At 38.3% G+C, this 16233-nt stretch overlaps 1 protein-coding gene across 2 annotated transcripts; it reads right to left on the bottom strand.

The window, feature by feature from the left end:
• Positions 1-1390: 1390 nt before the first annotated feature.
• Positions 1391-16222, bottom strand: TATDN3 (TatD DNase domain containing 3). 2 transcript variants are annotated; one of them, XM_082616049.1, is made up of 10 exons: positions 16114-16222; positions 14160-14192; positions 13163-13236; positions 12862-12946; positions 9698-9760; positions 8678-8787; positions 8461-8516; positions 6988-7100; positions 5057-5137; positions 1391-2140 (listed from the first exon to the last, which is right to left on the bottom strand). In XM_082616049.1, the coding sequence occupies exons 1-10, from the start codon at positions 16177-16179 to the stop codon at positions 1997-1999; spliced, it is 825 nt and encodes a 274-aa protein (XP_082472175.1). In that variant the 5' UTR covers positions 16180-16222; the 3' UTR covers positions 1391-1996. The 2 variants fall into 2 exon arrangements, with proteins under 2 accessions (XP_082472175.1, XP_082472176.1); XM_082616050.1 differs by having other exon boundaries at positions 5057-5134; positions 16114-16221.
• Between the last annotated feature and the right edge of the window lie 11 nt (positions 16223-16233).

Genomic DNA, 16233 nt, shown 5'->3' with positions numbered 1-16233 from the left:
TCTTCCTTTATTATAGTACTTCTCACATTGCTTTGAAATATGTCCACTTGTCTATCTTCTTTAGTAAAGTATGAACTGAAGGCAAGAACCGTATCTTATTCCTCTCTGTAGCCTACGGACCTAGATTAATGGGTAACCTAGAGGAGGAGCAATAACTATTTGTGTAAAATGAAAGAAACTGATGAATAAATGAAGAAAATGGCTATGCAATTTAGAGGGCAAGGATCATGTCTGGCTGGGGTGATCGCATAGGGTGAAGTCATTTAAGTTGGATCTTAAAGGATTTAAAGGTGAGAGTCTGAGAAAGGGAATGGGAGCTGAAGGAGGTAGAAAACAGGCAAAAGAAATATAGAGTTGAAAGGGAGATCAGAAGTCTAGTTTTTTTTTTTTTTTTTTTTTTTTTTTGCTGTACGCGGGCCTCTCACTGCTGTGGCCTCTCCCGTTGCGGAGCACAGGCTCCGGACACACAGGCTCCGCGGCCATGGCTCGCGGGCCCAGCCGCTCCGCGGCATGTGGGATCTTCCGGGATCGGGGCACGAACCCGTGTCCCCTGCATCGGCAGGCGGACTCTCAACCACTGCGCCACCAGGGAAGCCCAGAAGTCTAGTTTTAATATAACCTCCCATTAAATGTGGGCATGCCATCTGTCATGATGCTGATAAGTGGTTAAGTATCTCATAAAGTGTTCTATTTTGCTTCTTAGATAGTCTAGTTTGATTTGGACAATCTGCCCTAGAACTAGTTTTGATTCTTCTATAAATGAATTCATTTCGAAGTATTGAAGATTATGTAAAATCACTTGGCTTTTTAGGAAGTTAAATTATTTCTCTGACAGGTACTTTTTCCAGTATTGGCTGCTTATGTAATTTAACAAAATTAAATACTCATGTTTTGGTATGGATCGCAATACCTTGTAACCTATACCTAAGATTTTTTCTAAAAAATTGTGGTAAAGTACACATAACATAAAATTTACCATCTCAAGAATTTTTTTTTTTTTTGCGGTACGCGGGCCTCTCACTGTTGTGGCCTCTCCCGTCGCAGAGCACAGGCTCCGGACGCACAGGCTCAGCGGCCATGGCTCACGGGCCCAGCCGCTCCACGGCATGTGGGATCTTCCCGGACCGGGGCACGAACCTGTGTCCCCTGCATCGGCAGGCGGACTCTTAACCACTGCGCCACCAGGGAAGTCCTCAAGAATTTTTAAGGGTATAGTTTAGTGGCTTCAAGCACGCTCATAGTGTTGTGCTACTATCACCACCATCCACTGGACTCTGTTCATACCAGAGATGTTTAAAACTTAAAAATATAAAATATTATGGCATGCAAAAAAGTCAGATACATTTTTAATAGAGCTATGTGCATTTTAAACATGTGACAAAATTCAGACTGGAACTTAAAACCAATTTATTAATTAAACTGTGGGGCTTGGTATTTAACGGTGATTGCACAAACCATGGGCTTTATAAGTCAAAATCTAAGATCAAGATAAAAATCTTGCACATTTTTCTCTTAAAATGAGAGATAATTCAAAGTACTAAAAGTTCAATTTTGCAAACCCAGAAAAGATAAGATTTCTGATAGTATAAAAAACTAGACACTCTCCTTTCACTGGATAAATCCTGTGGGAAGTCAAACAGGTGGTAAAGGATCAAACTTTAGCCTATTCCATGCCACCACAGGAGCACTTATTTCTTACCTGTGGCAGCCACCCTTGCCAGAAGAAATGGTTTCAGTTCATTTGGTGGTTCTATTTAACAGGGCAAAGTAAGAAGCAGTGGTATTTCCCAAACTCCTGCTAGGACTCCGTTAATTGAAAAGCAGTGCAAGGTAGAATTAGAACCCAGGGTTTTAGGATCTAAGCTCAGTTTTACTTCTAAGAAAAATATTTCTCTAAAATTATAATCCCGATACAATGGCTTCTTCAGTTCAGACTCTTCATCAGAACATTAATTTTTCTCAAACAGTGCCCTCTGCAGTTGATTTTGTTTTGAAGCTATTTCGGGAGCAGGTACTGAAGCTTGGGAAACAGTTTCAATGTGTTCTGTGTTGTCACTTCTATAACTTCCTCCACTGAGATCCCTTTCACCTGGGCAATATATTCTGCTGAAATGGAAATGTTTTGGGGCTCATTCCGTACCTGAGACAGACAAAGCAGACATTAATCAAACATGACACTAAAGGGAAGCAATCCTTGAAAACTGTAGATAAAAGAGATGAAAAGTAGTTGGTAAAAACAAATGATGAGCACTTTTTTTTTTTTTTTTTTTAATGGGGGTGAGGCGAAGCTGAGGAAAAGGCCCTGAACCTCAGCTTGAAAGCTAAGGCTACAACATTAACTGTAAGTCTATCCTGCTCCTGAAAAGAGCCCTGGGGTATTACCGGTCGAGGTTCCAGCACCTAGCATATGAAGCAGTCTGCACAAAGTGGATACTTGGTGAGCTGCCTGACTGATGAATTAACTGTCCTTTGGTTTGTTCCTCAAGTGAGTGCTTGCAAAGGTCAAGCTCTGTAGCTTGGCCATTTCACCTCACAGGCTACGTTACCATTTGACTCAAGTAATGCCATGGTGTCTGGAAGACTACACAGATTATGTAGTCATATTTCACTGATTCTAAGATGCATTTCTCCCTTATCTTAACATCTCTGAAATTGATATATATTTTACTGACATTCAGTGGCATGTGAAAGTATAATTGGTAGTGTTTTTTTCCTTAATGGTCACAAAACAGTGGTACATCTACAACCAGTGGCACTTAGATTTGATGAAATATATTATTGTTGTTATTATTAAGTTATCTACTCAGGATGATAATGTTCAAAGGAATAAGATAACAAGGTTAAAAAATAACCTTGATAACGTAGCCTAAGAAAACAATGAAAAATGCGCACCAAGATTTAGGTTCAAGGACATTCATCATATTGTTTATAATATAGTTGACCCCTGAAAAACATGGTTTTGAACGGTGTGGGTCCACCTATACATGGATTTTTTTTTTCAATAAATACTACAGTACTACACAATCCAAGCGTGGTTGAATCTGAGAATGCAGAACCACGAAAATGAGGGCTAAATCCGCAGATGCAAAACTGCAGACGTGGAGGATGGACAGACATGTATTTTCCATGGTATGGGGCGGGGCTGGGGGTTGGGGAGGGTGTTGGTACCCCTAAGCACTTCTTGTTCAAGGGTCAACTGTATTGTGTTGGAAACAAATAACCTAAATGACAGTATCAAGTTAAATATATTGTGGCACATTCACACACTAAAATTTATATACTTATTAAACATGATGAGGAAAAGTATATTTATTGACATTTACATGTGTCCACCACATAAAAGCTAGTTATGAAATGTGTTGAGGCTAATCTTATTTTTATGAAAAAAATATTATGTGTACATATATGGACATAAAGAAGTGTGGAAGGACATAAGAACTTTCATTTATTTAGTGCTTGTTGTAGGCAAGGTTTTGTTCTAGGGTTTTCATGGAATTTCTCATTTAATCCTCAAAATAACTCTGTGAGATAGGTACTATTATTATTAGCATTCCTTTTTTACAGATAAGAAGGGATCCTAAACAGCGAGTAAGTAGCCCAGTTGAGGTTTAAACCTGTGCAAGCTGACATCAGAGTTTATGCTTTTAACCACTATACTATAGTGGTAACCTTTCAGTGGTAGATGGTTCTATTTTCTTATGATTTTCTGTGTTTTATATTTTTCTAGAACAAACACATTTTACTTAACAAAAAGCATATTCAGGTTTTTTTTGTTTTTTTTATTTTTTGGCCACGCTGTGCGGCATGCAGGATCTTAGTTCCTCGACCAGGGATTGAACCCGTGTCCCCTGCAGTGGAAGTGCAGATTTCTAATCACTGGAATTCCTCAGTTTTAAAATTCATTTATTCAATAAATGTTTTTGAGTACCTACTATGTGCAAGGCACTATGCCAGAAACCCACAATTTTTATCAAATCATCTAAATACAAACATAAAACTGAGTTATAAGAGCATTTGAAATTCATTTCTGTTTAGGGTGAAGAAACTAGGTCTTTTTCATCCTATTTCACACTAACCAGGAAGGCAATTTTGTACCATTCTGTCCTACGCTCAAACAAGAAAATAAATGTGGTTATAATCCTCTATTTTCTCATTCCTCTTCTATATTCTTCTAAGAGCTGATTTATAAAATTATGTAACTAATTGGACATTAATTAGCAAAGTAATCATAATGTAATTACAAATAATCATAGTTTATTAACAATTACATCGCTACTGCTCCCAAACCTCCTACTCTCAAATGCCAGTCCTCTGAATCTGGGAGGCATGGAGACAGCTCTGATGGGCAGTCAGGGGCACTTAGTAAGCTACACAGTGGTAGGTGATTGTAACAGGCACTACTGTCTTCCTTTCAGATAATTATAATTATAATGGTAGCAGTATTCAAAATATGATTCTTTGTGGCCTACAATAACAAAATGCACAGCAAAGATCAGATAAATAAATCTATGACTATATCAATACATCCTTGTACTGAAAGAAATTGAGGCTTATTTTAACATGCTAATTAAAAGAAGAAAAACATTTATTGAGCATCTACTATATACCAGACACACTAGGCACTTTCATATACATTACTTCATTTAATCCCCACTGTAATACTTCAAAGTATTTTACTATTATTTTACCCACATTTTATAAATGTAGAAACAGTTTCAGAGAGATTAAGGAACTTGCCCAAAGTTACACAGCTAGTGGGTATCAGAGACAGGATCTGAATCCAGGCCTTTCTGACTCTAGACACTAAGCTTTTTACTATACTGGTCTGGATTTCAATATTACAAAAAATTAGGACACGATCCATATCAAATAATATTCTTTGTAGCACAACAGCCATATTTACAAAAGACTTGAAATTAAGTCAATATAACCTTTCAACCTAGCATTAAAGTAGGATCCCATTGTATTTACACTGGAATGAGAAACACAGCTAAACTAGAAATAGTTCAAGTAAAAGATACAATCTAAATAATGTAGAAATTAGAAAATCATTTACCTTTTTTTCTGGCCCTAGTGCAGGTGAATCTGTTTCTAAGCAAATCGAAGTTAAAGGCAACTGTTTCACAAGTTTCTGCTTCTTAGAGAAAAGAGAAAGCTAGTAAGTTTAATACATGAGAAGTAAAGATTAAATAAGGAGCATTAAACCCACATGTCAATGCATACTACTCTGCAAGAAGCTAAAATTCATACTTTAATATTCAATTAATAAATGTTCACTACGTTCTCATCATTCTACATTAATGGTTAGATTTAAGAAGAAACATTCTTTGCCAAAAATTATCCGAAGCCTCTAGGAACCCAAAGAGTAGTAACCAAGAGCAAAAAAATGAGGTAACATCCAGCAAGGACCCAAACATCTGATATCATATGCCTACTGCAAGATTCAACCAAGGAAGAGCGACTTACCTGGTGGCATAGTGGTTAAGAATCCACCTGCCAATGCAGGGGACACGGGTTCGAGCCCTGGTCTGGGAAGATCCCACATGCCATGGAGCAACTAAGCCCATGAGCTACAACTACTAAAGCCTGCACTCTAGAGCCCATGAGCCACAACTACTGAGCCCACCTGCCACAACTACTGAAGCAAACGTACCTAGAGCCCGTGCTCTGCAACAAGAGAAGCCACCCAATGAGAAGTCCGTGCACCACAATGAAGAGTAGCCCCCGCTCGCCACAACTAGAGAAAGCCCGTGTGCAGCAATGAAGACCCAACACAGCCAAAGATAGATAAATAAATAAATAAATAAAATAAATAAAAATAAATAAGAAATTTCTCCACAAATGATAAAAGTAGGAAAAATAAAAGTAATCATGGACTATCAATTAACACGACCTAATTGACATTTCTAGAACTTTCCACCTGAAACCGTATATAAGGCCCAGTGTCCCTGTATTTTGAAGTAAATGCTTTTGCTTCAAGTCTCCCAGGCCTCCCCTGGGTCTCAAAAGGCTGGTTCAAGAAATAGTGATTAGGAAATGTAAAGATGTAGGAGCAATGAATAGCTGTTGGGTCGGAAAACTGGTAACAACTTAGACTATGAATTTGCCACATAGCGGAGTCACCAAATTCCCAGTTCCCTGAAAGTTATAGATAGAGGCCTGACACACACTCCTAAGCTGTTTTTACAGGAAGCAGACCCCCACCAGATGGAAACTGCTGACCTCAAGCATGTAGACCCCAGACCAGCTGAAACCAGAAGATTGATGATGCTTAAAACTTCACCATGATGCCAATCAATTTGAGAACTGAGCACAAGCTGCTCACATACCCTGCAGCCTCCTCCCTCACACTGCCTTTAAAATCCCTTTTCTGAAAGCTATCAGAAGTTCAGGTCTTTTGAGTATGAGCTGCCCAATTTTTTGTGAGTGGAAGTTTATTTTTTTTTGTGAGTGGAAGTTTATTTTGATGATATCCAATTTATCTATTTTTTCTTTGGTTGCTTGTGCCTTTGATGTCATAGCTAAGAAACCACTGCCTGATCCAAGGTCACAAAGATTTAGATCTGTTTTCTTCTAAGAGTTTTCTAATTTTAGCTCTTATACTTAGGTCTTTGATCCACTTCTGAGTTACTTTTTTTTTTTTTTTTTTTTTTGCGGTACACGGGCCTCTCACTGTTGTGGCCTCTCCCATTGCGGAGCACAGGCTCCGGATGCGCAGGCTCAGTGGCCATGGCTCACAGGCCCAGCCGCTCCGCGGCATGTGGGATCTTCCCGGACCGGGGCACGAACCCGCGTCCCCTGCATCAGCAGGCGGACTCTCAACCACTGTGCCACCAGGGAAGCCCTTGAGTTACTCTTTATATGAGGTAAGGACCTAGGATTAATTTTTGCAATGAAACCAGAATAGTATCACAAGTATATAATAAAAGTTCATATTTTAAAGTATATTCCACAAAGTATAAAATGAGGTTTAATGAAAGAATTTACCTGTCCACTTCTTATGATAGAAGGAGGAATTGAGAAGAAGTACCCAGCTTTTACTCCTTCCATGGCTACAGATGGCCGACCATCAAATGCATGCAGCAACACTTTGTCAGCACCTCTCAAAAATTAAAGATAAATCACAGTTCCATTTTATTTCCTTAATGAGAGGTTTTCCCACTAATCAAATTGAACAACACAGATGTTAAGTAAATGTCGGTCACTATAAGGTTCTATGATTTCTAAAGAGTAGATAAACATATAGTGTTCAACCAGTAGAATAAAAATATAGTAAATTCTTAATCTTCAGAATAAAATTAATAAATACAATTGAGCAATTATTTAAACTTCCTATACCATCAAACCTTCTCCAAATCTTCAGAATAAAATTAATAAATACAATTTAAGCAATTATTTAAACTTCTTATACCATCAAACCTTCTCCAAAAGTTTCTGAACTGTCAAATTATTGTTCCTAATAGGTTTTTAAGCAAATTGTCCTTAAGAAGGATGCTGGTGAAAGAAGAAATGAGGAAATAAATGACTCACAAATTCAACACTCAGAGTTAGTTTCACAAAAACCATCTCCAGTTCGTAAAGGATGGCTGCTCAGCCTGCACAAAAATCATGTTCTCGGTGAATCCAGGGGACTCAGTACTCACCAGTGAGAAATACAGTGCTTTCTAGTTGCAGGCAATTATGTTTACTTCACTATTTGACACTGCTGGTAGGTGTGACATTTAGTGGTTTACTACCGTGAGTTATGAAATCAAATTAGTGGGTCACGACTGGCCAGTGTGTGCTTATATATTTGTGTCAATAAACACACGCACACACACATATCTATACACACATACATAGATGTACTGCTTCTTGAAGTTTTGTCAGTTTTCTGTATATGTATATACTGAGTTTCGAAATAAAGTCAGTGCCAAAAACAGTATGTATGTGTATGTATCAAGTTTCAAAATAAAGTATATTTCTTACCGTGGACAGCACTTTAAAAATTTGAAAAGTAATCCTATGAGAAGTATTTTTCCTTTAGGAACAACTGGTGAAGATGACACTGCATTTTATATAAGATGGCCACAATCCGTATAAAACCATTTTCTAAAGCAGCAGCCATAAAACATGCAAAACAGTAACTCAATGTGATCACCCTTCTTTGCTTTGTTTTTTCCTCTCTCACATAAGCTGATTAAAACGTTGGAGCTGCTAATTTTCAAAGTAAGGCATTAAAATTACTTGATCCAATTTTTCATTTGCTTTATCCTGGCATGATAAACATCATAATCACACTGAAAACCTTGTAAATAGTAGGCTGACTTGCAAAACCATCTTAGTAGATTTCCATCTCTACCCTTGACCCATTCCCTTCCCTTTAAGAAATCAAGTAAAGCATGGCTTGTTCTATTGAGAATATGGACTGGAATTGTCAAACTTAAACATTAGGTACATTTTTCTCAGGAACCTAAATACCTTGCTCATTTAAGAGGCTGATGGTGGGTCTTCCAGCTGAACGTGAGTGAACATTTCTGGTAAACAACAAAAAAATTCCTTTTGAGTACTTAATATGAAATTATTATTTTTGTTATATTAAAGCAATTCAGAGAAAAAGAAAAGTAGAGCTCAATTTCAGGAGAATCATTACTTAATCTGCTCTGTAACTATTAATATAGAAAGATAATTAACCTACAAAGGCAAATTTAGTCTTTTGGCTAATTGGACCTGTCTGATTAGGACTTGTCTTTGCTCTTCCTTCTGTTCATCAGTGCCAGCAATTCTGGGGGAGAAATCTAGTCCAACCTATAACAGAAAAATAAAACAGAATTACATGTTTATGGTTTAATGAATCCCAAAAGACATAGTATGGAGCAGTACAGTCCAAGAGAAATATAATGGGAGCCACACACATAAACCACATACACAACCTTACAGTTTCCAGTAGCTACATTAAAAACACTAACAAGAAACAGGTGAAATTAATTTAATAATATATTTAATCCACTATATCTAAAATATTATCAATATTATCATATAGTCATATTATTATATCAACACATAATCAATAAAAAAATTATTGAGTTATTTTACATTCTTTTTTGAGGTACTGAGACTTTGAAATCCTCAGTGCATTTTATCCTGATAGCACATCTCAACTTGGGCCAGTCACATTTCAAGTGCTCAACAGCTGCATGTGGTAACCACACTGGATAGTGAAGATTATAAATGACTGCTTCCCTTGATTCTATTCTGGCATGCATCGTGGTAACCTAGATTCTGAATGTAAGTGCTATTCTTATTTTTTATCTTTAATTATAAGTGGAATTACCAAGTGATGTTTCACAGCTGTAAATTATTTAATAAAAAATGCTCTTTAATTATAAACTCTAACTTATTTAAAGTATGCTTGCATATACTATTTTAACTAACCAGAGAGATAATCCTATGTAAGCAAAAGGAAAAAAAGAGGAAAGTATATTGAAATGGTAATAGTTTTCTTTCATTAACATAAGCCCATGGGGAGGCTTCTATTGTTTTATCCCTAAGCACTCTTGCTTATTGAGGGAGTACTGACAAATTATTATTCAGCTGAACAGGGTGAACATAATTAATCCAATTCTGTTATAATCACCAATACTGAATTAAGGAATATTTTCATCTATCACATGAACGTCTGGATAAGAAATCATTTGATCAGCTAGTGGGTATTTACCTCTCCAATTGCCAACAATCGATCCTTATAATTCTGGATAATGGGCAAAGCTACATCCAAATCCTGGGATGAAAAAAAAAGTAAATTTATTAAAATAGAAGAAGGCAATTTTATAGGTTTTGTATAAACACCTATTATATGCCAGGCACTATGCTATACTGGGTCCTTTACATAGTCAATACCTTTTAACCAGTTGAAGAACTAAGAATGTAATCCTTCTATAATGGTGAGTACTTCTGTCTGGAAATTTGAGTACAAACATCCCACAACCATTTATGTTACAAGAACATGACTTCCTTTTTTAAAAAATATTTATTTATTTATTTATTATTTGGCTGCGCCAGGTCATAGTTGCGGCATACAGGATCTTCGCTGCTGTGTGCGGGATCTTCATTGCGGCATGCAGGATCTTTTAGTTGTGGCATGCGGAATCTTTAGTGGCGGCAGGCAAACTCTTAGTTGTGGCATGTGGGATCTAGTTCCTTGACCAGGGATTGAACCCGGGCCCCCTGCATTGGGAGCGCAGAGTCTTAGCCACTGGACCACTAGGGAAGTCCCAAGAACGTGACTTCTTACGAAGATTCCCACTTAAACCTTTCCTTCTGTTTAGGAGGCATTTCCTGGCATTTAGGAGGAGTGAACTGGACTTCCTGGAATAGCTGAGCAAGAGAGAAGAAAGCCACCAAGTGGTCACCTTTGTGAGTTTTTGGGAGTGCACTGCTACGTTCTTCTCTTAGGGTACTGATGGCTTGTGAATTTTTAATAGTGATAATCCCATACATCCTTTGCACTATTTTCATTAATTTCTTTTGTCTTTATAGTCCTGTGTAGCCTATTTTTGTCCTAAAGGTTCAACAATATACATACTAAATATCACAAATATGTTGTTTGCCAACTATTGAAGTAACTGTGTACTGTTAGTTTCCATGATATTACTATTTCCACTTAAAGAGAATTCCCCTTGTGAGGGATCCCTTTAAGACAAGGGAAAGACAAATACATGGAAAATTTGCTTCTAGATATTTTAAACTACTTTGAGGATTTTAGTCTCAGAATATGTAAATTCAAGGTACTTCTAGTGAGGATAATCAGAACAAGGGAGAATTAAGAAAAGGGAGGTAAACTATATGGTAGAGGAAGAAGAGGAGATTTTATAATTATACCTCAAGAGAGAGAAAAGAAGATGAGGAAGGGTAAATCAAGGCCTCAGACATTCCAGTAGACTCAATGAAGAAGAATTAATGTTGTCAGGTGGAGCTAAGAGTATATAACCCTAAATACCAGAGATGATGTCTGGCAATAGCTGAGTAGGCCAAAGTGTCAGGCAAAGATCTTCCATATCAAACATCCAAACTACTGTGTGTCTGTGGGACCTCAAAGGGACTGGAGAAGTTGGAGAGATTACTCAGGAAATGTTTGACACTTAGAAAGTCTTCAGTCAGAAAGAAATTACACATGTGGATGAAGACCAGATACAGGGAAAAAATGCTTCTTGGAATATGTATTATCTATAAAAAGAAGCAAAATAAATTTACAATGAGTCTGTTCCAATTCCTCATGAAATATTTTGGAAGTTTCTGGCAAGTCAGGTATAGTAATAGAAATTAATATAATTCATATCGCAGATTCAATATGTATAAATGTATGTGTGGTCTTTATCATTTTAATAGATGTAAAAATATTTATAAGGACATTCATAGGTCTAAAACTGACTTCAGTTCTATTCATAAAGTCTCAAGTTCTTTAACAGCTAATGGTTCTATTGTGGGGTTTTAAAATATCCTATACCTCTATACCCTATGACTGGGAATACTACAACTAAATAATTATTCACGATTTACAAACGAGGAAATTGAGACTTGGCAAAGTTAAGTGCCACAGATCACAGAAGCCAGTTGGCCAAGACTCTCTGACTTCAAAGCCCATGTTGTTTCCACTATGCTATTGAAAGAAGAAAGGAGAGAGAAGGAAAGGATGGAAGAAAGAAGGGCAAAGGGGAGGGAGGAGAGATTTATTCTGAATGATTTCAAATAATTAGAATTGATTTTTTTATTAAAGAAAATGTTTAGTCTTCAGAACCTTTAGAACAGGGGTCAGGCGTGTAACCGAAATGAGTGAAGTGGGTTAAGTAGGGACAAGAGCCAACTGGACAGCACATGCCCTGCCTGGAGGGGGCGGTAGCTTGTAGACAGTGAATTGTGATTCCCCAGGGTATCCCAGGGGCTTAAACTCTGCCTGGTAATAATATTTATTGAATATGCTGAAAGATTTGTGTGATGCTAGGCAATTTTCATTTTATAAACCAAGGTAATTTAATGAATACTTACTATTGTACATACCTACCTTTGTACCCCATGGTAGGAGCTTGTAATCTAACCACGATGGGAAAACCTAACTACTGTGGGACTACAAGCACACTAAGAACAAAACTGCTTAACTCTGGTCTTTTCCAGAGGGCTATCTTGAGATTTGCTGAGTTCCTGTCTGCTTTGAGAATCTAGATTTACCTGTATATTGTTGGTATTTTATTTAGTTTTGTAAGTTAAACAGTCCTATCAGTTTTACATTCATAGGGCTAGTTCAATGTTCACAGAAGACACTATGTACTTGAACTCATCTGTTCCCTTATAGTACCGCATCTATGAATTTGTATCTTTCTTTTTCTGGATATTTTATCACTTTTATTGCCAAAGCAATATGACAACATGATAAAAAAATATGAAAACAAGGTGCTTATAACTCTACCAGACTATCATGAGTATAATTTCTGTACTTTTCTCTCTAGTCTTTTCCTTATAGAATATATTTTTACATGGATGTCACAGTGAATAAACCATTTGGTATCCTGCTTCTCTCCCTACACTATACTGTAAACATTTTCCATGTTGCTACATAAACCTTATAGTCCACACTTTCTATAGTTATACTTAACATTGTAGCATTATATTTAACACTGTATAAGTTAACTAGTTATTTCCTAACCTCTAGGCTGTTTCCACTTTTTCTCTATTTCAAGTAACTGCTGCAACAAACATCTTTGTGAAAGAAGATAGAATTTCTTTCTTTTGGATTATTGCCTTATAATATTAATTTGAAAGAGGAGGAGTACTGAGTCAAAAGATGTTATGATTTTTTTTATGGTTCTTGTTTTATAAGACTGTTACCTTTAACGTGACACTTCTTTGGTCTTTTGGTGAAACTCCCTGAACTGGGTGAACACCCAAGCATGGCAGGACAAATCCATTATACCTAAAAATGTAGAACGAATTAAGAAAACAGAATATTAGACTAGGACACAAAGTTACTCTGAAGAACAAGTAGGAAAGAATTTTTTTAGGGCTATGTTAATGTGATTGTTTTTCTTCTCATTCTCTTTAAAAATTGATGATCTTTGATATTATAAATATGACATCATAAATGCATCCTTATTAGCAACTCTTTCTAATTCTTAATGAGAAGTAACACCTTTCTGAAAGCTGCATAATCTTTTCAAATTCTCCTGAATGTTCAGCAACCACCACAAGAGCCGTAACATTGGCCTGCAACAAAAATGAATAGAATAGTTAGAGTCTCAAACAATATACATCCAATATAATTAAATAAAAATTTAAAGTTTTCTGTGCTTTTAGTTATCCTTGCTCACTCACACTCCATCAATATAATCATAATAGCTATCACTGAGTAGTTACTATGTTTCAGGTATTATGTTCGGTGAATATAAATATTACCCCCCATTTAATCTACATACTCCTATGACATAGGCATTGCTGTAATCCACTATATGGATCAAGAGACAGAGTTTTGGATGGAGTCAAATAACTTGCCCAAGATCACTAGCCCTGTGTAACTCCAAACCCCATACTCCTAATTAAGCTGCCACAGTGAAAGATGGCTGTATGTAAAAATGGCAACCATTTCTGACTATCATTTTTGGGGAAGACCACAAAATGCTAGCTTCATAAACACTTCCAAAGATTAATAATTTTTTTCCCACACAAATCAAACTGTTTCAGAAAACTTTTATAATTTCTCCAAGATCTCCAGAATAATGTTAATTCAAGAACTGAAAGATGGACCAATTTGTTCCATATTGCTGGTAAGCATGGTGGCTGTGGGAATGTGTTTTGGATTCAGACTATCTTGTCTACATCACTTACTAATGGTGTGTCTTTGGACAAGTTAATCTCTAGGCCTTATTTTCCTTATCTATAAAATGGGTAATGGTTGGCTATAAAATAGTAGCTTCCTCAGAAGCTTGCTGTGAAACATTAAATGAGATAATGTACAGGATGGGTTTAGCTCAGTGCCTGGCACATAGTAAACAATAAATGCTGCTTATTATTAACTTATTATTATTGAAGTAACAACAACATAGTATAACTAAATTTCAAGCTGCTTTAGGTCAAAATTAGGAGGAAAATAAAAACAACCAATAAAAGGGCAATTATAGGTATTGGCTTACTTTCTTGGCTCTCTCCAACACATCATCCAGATCCTAAAATAAACATAAGTAATCATAATCATTTTAGATGGATAAGTAAGTGTCCTTTGGCTGTGTATAGCAATGTAGCTGAGGCACCATAAAGAATGACAATGATGGCAAGGAACAGCGTGGTGGAATGTGAAGAGCCTATGCTGACCCTACCTCCCATTTACTCTCTCAGTAAAATGTGGCTTCTGTTCCCACTCTACTAAAACAGAAACTGTTTTTGTCAAATATAAAGGACACTTCTCTGTCCTCCTACTCTACCCCTCAGCAGCATTAGAAACTCCTCACTTGTCCACTCCTTCCTTTTTGAAATATTTCCCACTCTTGGCTTCTGCAAATATTCCTCTCTAGCTGGCTGCTACTTTTCAGTCTCCTTGACTGGCTCTCTCTTCTCTATCTGATTTCAGAACCCTATGCTTCTCTCTCTGACTCACCTTAAGTACTCTTATTACTATGCTCATTATGCTAATGAGTCCCCAGTTTTTATCTCCAGCCTATAGCTCTCTCCTGAACCCAAGATTCACATTTTATTTTTTTTATTTTTATTTTTTAGCGGTACGCGGGCCTCTCTCACTGTTGTGGCCTCTCTCGTTGCGGAGCACAGGCTCCGGACGCGCAGGCTCAGCGGCCATGGCTCATGGGCCCAGCCGCTCCGCGGCATGTGGGATCTTCCAGGACCGGGGCACGAACCCGTGTCCCCTGCATCCGCAGGCGGACTCTCAACCACTGCGCCACCAGGGTAGCCCCAAGATTCACATTTTAAAATGACCATATGACATCTCCACTTGGATGGGTATTAGGTTTCAACATGTGCGGAACATAACTATTTTCTCCTCAACAAACCTATTCTTTCTGCCTGCCCTCTCCAACCTCAGTTTTCCCTCATCTCAGCACCACCACCTCTCTACAGCATCCTCAAGTTCTCCCTTTCCCTCTCTTTCCACATCCAATTCCTCCCAGCATGTACTACAGATTCTATCTCTAAAACATACCTTGAATCCATCTGCTTCTCTCAAACTCCCCTGCAACCACTATCTTTAGTCTAAATACTGCAAAAGCTTCCAAGCTGGTCTTCTAGCTTCTATTCCTGTTCTCTTCTGTCCATGAGCCACACATCAGCAAAATGGTTTTTAAATGGATTATCAGATCTTGTCTCTCTCCTTAAAAAGCAAAGCCCTTTACTGGATCCCCATTGTGCTTCTAATGAAATGCAAACTCCTGACTCACTAATCCTCTGCAAACCTCTTCGGTCTTGTTTTACGCGTCTCTCATTTTAGCTCATCAGGCTCCACCCAGCCTTTCGGTAGCTTGAACGTCCAAATTCTGTCTTGTCTGGAGGCCTGCAACCCGCCTGCTTTCCTCACCACCATGCACTCACCGCTTTGTCTTTCCAGCACCAATTTAAGCTTCACCTCTTGAGAGATTTTCCCCCTAAAATAGACCCCGCTCTTCTTTATTATTAGCCTCTAGTTTCCAATGTAGCGGGTAAAACACTTTGAAATTACGTGTGTGTGCGCGCGCTTGCTGGTTTTTGTTTGCTTCGCTCCCCTGGGGAACTGGAGCACGCGGCGTGCGGGAGTGAGCCCGAGTTTCGCGGACGGCGTCCTGGGGTAAGCGGATTCTCTGCCCGGAGCTGTGAGGCTGGTAGGATAAACAGCGGGCCAAGGCGGGGTAGGGGGAAGGCCTCCAGTAGCCAGTAACAGCAAATAAAAGCCAAGTGGAGATAGAGGATATGGATATTCGGGATGAGAAAGAAAAATCAGTGTGAGTGAGATTAAACAGGGAGTAAGGAGCAAGTCGCACAGGACTACAGACAGGGGCCTGGGAGGATTTGGGGCTTCGCCCTAAGGGAGGAGAACAAGGATAGCCTGAACGGAAAGAATGGGGGCCTCCCTGCTCCCACGGGCCCGACCTCGCCCTCACATACGCGGTCAAAGTCCGGGGCGGAGAGGTGGCAGTGACAGTCCACCAGCCCTACGCCCACCGCCCCCATCGCCGCAGCCACTGAATCCCTCGACTTGCCCGCGGAGCCTCAGGCGGAACGCTG

The sequence above is a fragment of the Mesoplodon mirus genome, assembly GCF_964341445.2.
Source record: "Mesoplodon mirus genome assembly, chromosome: 3".
Lineage (NCBI taxonomy): Eukaryota > Metazoa > Chordata > Mammalia > Artiodactyla > Ziphiidae > Mesoplodon > Mesoplodon mirus.
Note: the sequence above shows the minus strand (reverse complement) of the source record. Positions and strands in the feature narration are given on the sequence as shown.